At 36.7% G+C, this 8,145-nt stretch overlaps 1 protein-coding gene across 6 annotated transcripts in view; it reads left to right on the plus strand.

Moving 5' to 3' along the window:
- The window catches only part of LARP4B (La ribonucleoprotein 4B), a 72,493-nt gene that overhangs the window by 27,642 nt on the left and 36,706 nt on the right, over positions 1–8,145 (plus strand). For all 6 annotated transcript variants that reach the window (XM_045289784.1, XM_004702345.3, XM_045289785.1 and 3 more), the window contains 3 exons: positions 314–464; positions 2,018–2,158; positions 7,943–8,024. In XM_045289784.1, coding sequence (XP_045145719.1) covers positions 314–464; positions 2,018–2,158; positions 7,943–8,024 — 374 coding nt within the window. The remainder of the gene's footprint in view (positions 1–313; positions 465–2,017; positions 2,159–7,942; positions 8,025–8,145) is intronic.

The raw sequence follows: 8,145 nt of genomic DNA on the forward strand, positions 1-8,145 counted from the left end.
AAAAATGGGCGCACTGAGATGGCTGCGTGAGCAGGTGGCGTTGTCATGGCAAAATCAGTCTTCCGTCTTCCAAAACCAGCCCTTTTTTGTCACACACTGTTATGCAATCTTTCCATAACCTGTAAATAGAAAGCTTGATTAACAGTCTGACTTGGTGGAAAAATGCACTATCCAAATGCACTATCGACACTCACATCCCATCCAGTTTTGGGGGGTTACCCCCTCATGGGTGCATTTTTAACTCTGGTTTGATAAGTGAAATTACATTTGGTTGGAATTTGGATATAAATACATATATCATATTCTTTTCAAGGCACCAACAACCAAGGTTTCAGAGCTAAACCCTAATGCAAAAGTATGGGGGAATCATATGCTACATTTGGAAGCAAGTACTACAACTGATGGCAGTGTGAATAAAACTTGGGAAGAAATATCTGACCATCCTCCAGACTTCTGCAAAGAGGGTAAGTTTTGAAAAGGATTCACTTGTCTTTGGTTCAATTTAAATCCACCTTTAAGAAGTTGTTAAATGCAAATAGTGCCACTTGGGGCTTGAGCAACTGCTTGTGGATACCAAAAGTTTGACAAAAGCCCAGCACTAAACTAAGAGCAGAATTTCAGTAATGTCTTTTACATAGCAAGCCAGAAAAACTTTCATTCTAAAACCAAAGCAAAGTTAGCACAGACTTAGAAAGATAAACGCTGTGAATGGTGACATTTGGAGAGTAAAGACTTTGCAGATATGCAAAAGGAACTTTTACACTTCTCAGAGGCTTTTCCCTTGAGCCTCTGCAGAAACAACTGTGCCTCAGCAGCACGAAGAAAAGAGCAGTAAACGGTGATGAGGGTACAAGATTAATGGCTCAGTTGTAATAAAGTGATGATACATCAAGTTCCCAAGGAAAAAAAGACCAATAAATGTAATGTTTTATATAGTTTTATTTTTTAAAATCTTTAACGTAAAGGCATGGGCACATTTGAAAACACTGCATACATAGATCATTCCTATATCTAGGAGCATGAAATGTCAGAAGTCAACAAAATGTGATCAACTAAAAGTGCTGAAACAGAAGGCACTTGACAAAATCTGTTCATTGAAACCATTACTATGCCGTAGTTTACATCCTTCATGTGTGGCATGAATGTCTGAGTAGGTTTGAAAATCACATAGAAATGCAGTTTCGTGGTAGTAAATGTAAAATACACATAAGGGAGGAGCCCTTGGCAATACTTTGTTTTTCATGACCTGAAGTCTACTTATTCTACTGAACTCTCTTTTCCTAAGAGGAAAAAAGAGACGGAATCAAAATTGGAAAAAAACAATTGAAATTCCAGAAATTATCAGGGGTGTGTGAGGGGTAGCATTGAACTACTTTTGTCCCTGAAGTACTTAGCCTTTTGTTATTAAAGCTTAAGTTTTGTGAATCAGTAAACTGAAAAAGTGTTACATTCATTATTTTAGATACTTAAGGTATTTAGAAGTATAAAATGTAACACTATTAGGTAGATGACAGTCCCAAGTTCCCATGGAATCTAATAATTTAATATCTGCACATTAAACAGACTATTTATTATGTAATTAAAGTTGTGGTTTTCAGCTTTGGTAGAGAAAAGCCATAAGAGAGGAAATGCTGCAAGGAAAGAAAAAGGAAAGATGGTTTTCACATATGGGTAACATAAACGATCTTAAATACTATCAAACCAAATTACATTATGTTTCCTGTGAAAGTTGTGGTTTATTTAAGAGAGTGAACTTGCCAGTAAAATATTTTGTTCAGATACGTGGGTCCAAATATTTTCTTTGATTTGCTAAATAAGCTACTATTTTGCAAAAAGTAGGAAATAGACCTAAATTAATAAATTTGCTCATATTCTCTGCTTCTACCAAAAAAGAGAAGTAATTAGAAATTTGTCATGATTTATGACATTACAAAAGGGGTAAGCAAATACAAGTATAAGTTTGTTTTTTCTTTTTAAAGAAAAGTGTTCTGACTTTGCATAAAATGTCTAATTATAGGGTTGGATGGCAATGGTGATGGTGACAAGAGTCATGAGAATGCAGCATTACCAGATTTACAGGAGTCAGACCAAATAGATATGAACACTTTGGCTCTGGATCACTCAGAATATGAATCTCTGCCTGAAAATAGTGAAATTGGTAAGGCTATTTTATGGATTTATTTTCATATAGATTATGGATTTTATTTTACTTTTGTTGATACAATTCAGGAACACTATGACTAAACAACATGCCTCCTAGTTGACTTCCTGGTGCTTTAAACTCACTCTTAACGTGGTTGCGAAGGTGAGAAGAAGTGGAGATGGAACCCTTGAAGCTCTGGTCAGGGAGGATGTTATAAATAATGTAAGACTTGAGTCGTTCCTGCATTGCACGAATATTGAACTAAGAGAAGCTGAAAACTATATGTAGGTGAATTTTGCCTTCTTAGAGATGGAAATGATAGTCTTATAATTGAGAGTAAGGTAGTTTGAGTAAAGTGAAAGATTCAAAAGAGCATTAATATAAGAGTAGATGAGACTAGTTGAGGTCAACCTTGAGAGTCTTGGGAGCTTGTAAGTATTTTGAAATATCCACTTAGGGAGTAAATGACTTGACAAAAGTAAGATATTTGGGAAAAATAACTTTTAAGGTATTTGGGAAAGAGTGGCTTAGAGGAAAAGAAATCTTAGAACAGCTAAAAGAAGAAACTCCATTGATCATCATTCTCCCCATCCCTCCATGTTCTTCTCCTTTGGGGTCTCTAGTCATACCTACCAGTACTAGGCCACCTGACTGCACCATTCACTGATTCTCTGACCATCTTGTTCAGCTGTGTGTGTTGTGTTTAAATACTTTTACTCTAGTACAGTGATTCTCAGTCTGTGGGTCGTGACCCCTTTGGGGGTCAAACAACCCTTTCACAGGGGTCATCTGATTCATAACAATAGCAAAATTACAGTTAAGAAGTAGCAACAAAAGTAATTTTATGGGTGGGAGGTCACCACAACATGAGGGACTGTATTAAAGGGTCGCAACATTAGGAAGGTTTAGAACCACTGCTCTGGTTAAATAAAGTATTAGCCATTTTTACACGGCTAATTCCTGCCATTCAGAGATAGTAATTACAGCTAACATGCTGTGCAACCATTAGCAGTTCCTTATTCAAAAGTTTTTGTATTATACCAAACACAAACTTAGCACCCCATAAGCAATACTCTTCATTTCTTCCTCCTCCAAGCCCCTGGTGACCACCAATAAATTCTTAGCTCTTGGAATTTGCCTGTTCTAAAGAATTCGTAGAGTGGAGTGTATATTTGCTCTTTTGTGTTTGACTTGTTTCATGTAGCATAATGTTTTTAAAATTCATCTATGTAATAGTGTATATCAGAATTTCTCTTCATGGCTGAACAATATACCATTGTATGTATTACCACATTTTTTTTCTATTCAGCTTTTTTTCAATTCTTGTTTTTTTGTTTTTGGAAAGCTTTAAGCTCACTAGTCTTTTATACTGTCTAGTTCATTCAGTCATCTGTGTTCTTAATTTTACGGTTTTATTTTTGTGCAGTGCTATTTGAGTCTTATTTTTCATGACTATATCTAATTTTCTAATATATGCAATGCAATTATTGTAATTGTTTTAATGCCCTCATTAGTTAATTTTAACACCCTTTGTCAGCTCTTAGTTCATTTCTGTTTGCTGAAATTTCTCTTCAAAATTATTCTATTTTCTTGCTTTTCATGCATGGTGATTTTTTATTTGATTGAATTTTAGTTTGTTGGGTGCTTAGTATTTTTGTATTTGAATAAATATTTTGATCTTTGTTTTTGGAATATGGCTAAGTTACTTGAAAACAATATGGGTCTTTCAAATCCTGCTTTTAAATTTTTTGGTTTTGGGGGTTTTTTTGCTTTTGCTTTTAAGTTTTTAAGGCATGATTGAAGTAGCACTCGGTCTAGGACTAGTTATTCCCCACCACTAAGGTCAAACCTTTACCCTTCTCTGTATTCTACCCAATGTGCCCAGCACTCTGTGAATCATATTTCCCCGTCTAAACTGGTGGGAATAGACAATGTTTCCAGTCCTGTGTGAGTGATGTATAAATACTGTTGCCGCTAAGTCTTTCTGGTGCTTCTCCCCCTCCTGCCCCTCGCCTTGGGTTAGTTTTATGTATTCAGTTGACACCTTGATGGGGAAATCCCCCACAGCAATCCAGATTATCACCTCTCTGCATTCTTTGTTCTATACCCCCTACACCTTGATCTTTCTCGGTCTCTTAAGAAAATCCATGTGTTCCTCCTGTGTTCCCACCCTTTGCACGAGCTTTTCCTGTGGAATTAAGCTGAGGCATTCATAAGGCATAATCATAAGTTTCGTCTCCCTCAGGGACCACTGTTCTTTGATTTATTTTGTAACTCCCATCTTGGCTGGAAGCAGATGATCTCATATCTTAGTTAACTGTGAAAACGAAGCCCTCAGAAGAGAAGTTCTTCACCCTGGCACCACTAGATCTAGCAGGATGTGCCAGCGAATCCTTCTACTCTGCATTGTACCCTGTCCTTTGTTACATTCTCACGGTCTTTGTCTGACTTCCCCTGTATCTATTGTATCATGATTTTTTTTTGCTTCCATATATCATTGCTAATGTTTATTATGCAATTTTTTTATCATCTCTCACCTTAGATGAAACTGCGCTTAACAGCATATCTTCCTCCAGCAAAACTCTTCCAAAAGAGTTATCTGTTTTTACTTTGTCCATTTCCTCACCTCCCATTCTTTCCTGAGTCCAGTCCAGGGACCTGTTTTCTTCATCTGTCATTGAAAACTGTTTGTCAGTCCCAGCTTACCTGATCTTTCTTAGCATTTTTGTAGTTGCTGATTTCCTCCCCTGTGGAACTTTCTCTCTTGGCTTCATGACTTCACATTCTACTGGCTATCTTCTCATCTCTCAGTTTTCTTCGTGCTCTTTCTTCTTAATGTCAGAGTGTCTCAAAGTTCAATCCTAGGTTTCTTTTCTACCTATACATTCTTAGAGATTTTATCTAATGTCATTGCATTAAATACTACCTGTGCCTTGAATAGCCTTGCTAGTGTAGTGGTTACGAATTGGGCTTTGATCTGCAGTTTGAAAACACCAGCCACTTCAAGAGAGAAAGATGGGGCTTTTTACTCCTGGAAGTAGTTACGGTCTCAGAAACTTAACAGGGGCAGTTCTACCCTGTCCTATAGGGCCACTATGAGTCAGCTTTGACTCAATGGCAATGAGTTTGTTTTTAGTTTGGTACCTTGAAGGAACCCTACTAGTACTGCTGGTAAGTAATTGGACTGCTAACCTCAAGGCTTGCGGTTCAGACCTACCAGCCACTCCACCCACTAGAAAACTGAAGCTGTCTACTCCCATAAAGATTACAGCTTCAGAAACCCTATCTAGATTTGCTATGAATTGGACTCAACACAATGGCGGTGTTGGTTGGCACCTTGAAAAGTCTAAATTATTTTATGTAGTATTAATGTCTTAATAGTTCTATTCCTTGTCTTAATAGTTCTATTCCTTTACATCTTGTGGCTGTCACACAGACTTTCAACATGGAACTAGATAGTTCTAAAATGTGAATACGTTCTATAGTTCCTTACCCTCAGCCATGAATGGTTTCTTACTCCATTTAGGTTAATATTCTAGTATCTTTACTGTAGCCTGCAAGGACCTACGTGATCTAACCACTGTCACCATTCTCTTCCCTTCCATCTCTATGCCCTCATTTCTTACTGCTTACTCTTCAGTCACTCTTAGCTGTATTGCCCTCCGTATTGTTTCTTGATCTCAGCTTAAATGGTACCTCCTAAGCAAGACTTTCTCTGACCATCCTTTCTAAAACCCACCATGATTCTATTCCCTTATTTTAGTTTGTGTCCATTTCTGGCATTTATTTATTTAACTCAGTTGTTTCCCCTTCTAAAATGTTGGCCTCATGGGAGCAGAGAATTTGCTTTATTTAGGCTGAATTAACAGTTTCTGCTGAGTAAATCGGGAGAAGGATGGGCTTTCTACTCCTGTACATAATTAGTGTCTGAAACTCACAGGGGCAGTTCTACCCCGTTCTGCAGGATCACTGTGAGTCTGCATCTACTTGATGGCGGTGAGCTTGACTGAGTAAATCTGTTAAATACTCGGTGGGATGTCCTTTGTTACATTGTCATGGTCTTTGTCTGTCTTCCCCTGTGAGAAGTGATTAGGAGAGAGTTCTTTCTGAAAGAAGGAATAAAGTTAGGTTATATTGTTGCTGTTTTTTAAACTGTGGACACTTTATTGAGATTGAATTCGTACCATGCAATTTTCACCTCTTTAAAGTTTACAGTTTAGTTTATTAGGTTTTTAGTATATTCACAAAAGTGTATAAACATTATCATGGTTTTATACTTTTTTCATCGTCCTCTCTAAAGAAATATCTTATATGCTAGCATTCATTTTTATTCTTATCCACCCCACCCCCTAGTTAAGCACCCACTAATCTAATTTCATTCTCTGTGGATTCTGAGCACTTCATATAAATAAAATCACAGTATGTGACCTTTTGTGTCTGGCATCTTACACTCATCGTACTGTTTTCACATTTCATCTATGTTGTCCCATCTATGTTCACTAATGTTGTCATTTTATATAGTCCAGCGGTACTCTACTTGAGTCCTGGGTGGGACAAGTGGTTAACACACTTGGTTGCTAATTGAAAGATTGGAGATTTAAGTCTACCCAGAAGAAAGGCTTGGCAGTGTACAATGAGCTTCAGAAAGTTAATGGGAAAATTAATTAGTAGATGCATTTTTCCATGAGCTTTTTGAAGCGCCTTTGTACTTAAATCAATCAGCCCTTGAAAATCTCTGTAGTGACACACATGGGGTCAGCTTATGTCTGAACGACTTCTTGGCAGCTGGCTTTTACTATGCCACTGGATGGTTATGTTGCATTTGATTTATTTATTAATCATCTGAAGGGCATTGATGGACTTTTTGACTCTTAAGACGATTTGTGTACATTTTTATATAAATTGATTATTTTGTTTTTATTTGTATTTTCTATAAAAATTGACACAGCAGTTTAGGCTCCCAGTCAATAATTTCTACACAAATTGTTCAGTGTTATTGTTATTTGGGAAGGAGGGGGCCTGAGAGGGCTAACCTCAACTCCAGTTCACTTTATTAGAAATCACCGTGTCCACTGTACGTTGTTACACATGAGTCGTATGCATCTCATAGTGACATATAAATCATTGAGGCCTTCATCTACCATACCAGTAACATGAGCTTTTGTTTCCCTGGAGGATCTGATTTATTTAGTCCTCTCCAGTAAAAGCTGTATTTGACAACTTCTCATTTGTTGCTTTTACTACTAGAGAATTAAAAGCAAGTATCATACTCTCCTATAGAAACTGTATAAAGGGGCTTTGAAATGCCCATGGAAAAATGGAATGAAAAGATAATATTTTGAAGCTCCCTTGAATAAGTTTGTATAGCATTGGCCTTTGTGATCCCAATTCTGTTTTGTTTTGTGTTTACCTTTCTGTGCCATTTCTTTCCTTTTGATTTTGGATATTTCATTATTTCACTAATGTCTATTCTTATAGGCTTCCTGAAAATTCTTTGTGATACGACGCAAGACATTTAATAAGCTTATTAAATTCTGAGATTAAAAAGTTCTTCTAAATTTTACTAATAAAACTTGCTTTGCAGATAATATTTATAAACTTTGTTGGGTATGTGTGTAAGAGAGATTGTGTTTTAGAATTATGTACTGGGATTTCCCTTATGTAGTAGGTAAAATAATATTTTTCTTATACTCTACGCACTTATGTAACTGTATTAATATATATGTATGTGTTTGCTGATACATCTACCTAATGCATTTTAAGCCTTTTTCCCCCGAGTTGACCATTGTTCTTATATAGGAGGAAATGAGTCTCAACCAGAAAGCCAAGAAGAAGACCCTCGTGAAGTGCTTAAAAAAACATTGGAATTCTGCTTGTCTAGGTAAGAACGATAGTGGATTTTCTAGTGCCTGTGGTGCTTGCCCTGGTTGTTACATATAAATGTGACTTTTTCCATGGAATTAAGGTTTTTTTGGGTTTTTTTCTTGTTTGTTTGTTTGTTT

This window comes from Echinops telfairi, unplaced genomic scaffold (genome assembly GCF_000313985.2).
Source record: "Echinops telfairi isolate 266 unplaced genomic scaffold, ASM31398v2 ScPeMD7_31;HRSCAF=116, whole genome shotgun sequence".
NCBI classification, from domain to species: Eukaryota; Metazoa; Chordata; class Mammalia; order Afrosoricida; family Tenrecidae; genus Echinops; species Echinops telfairi.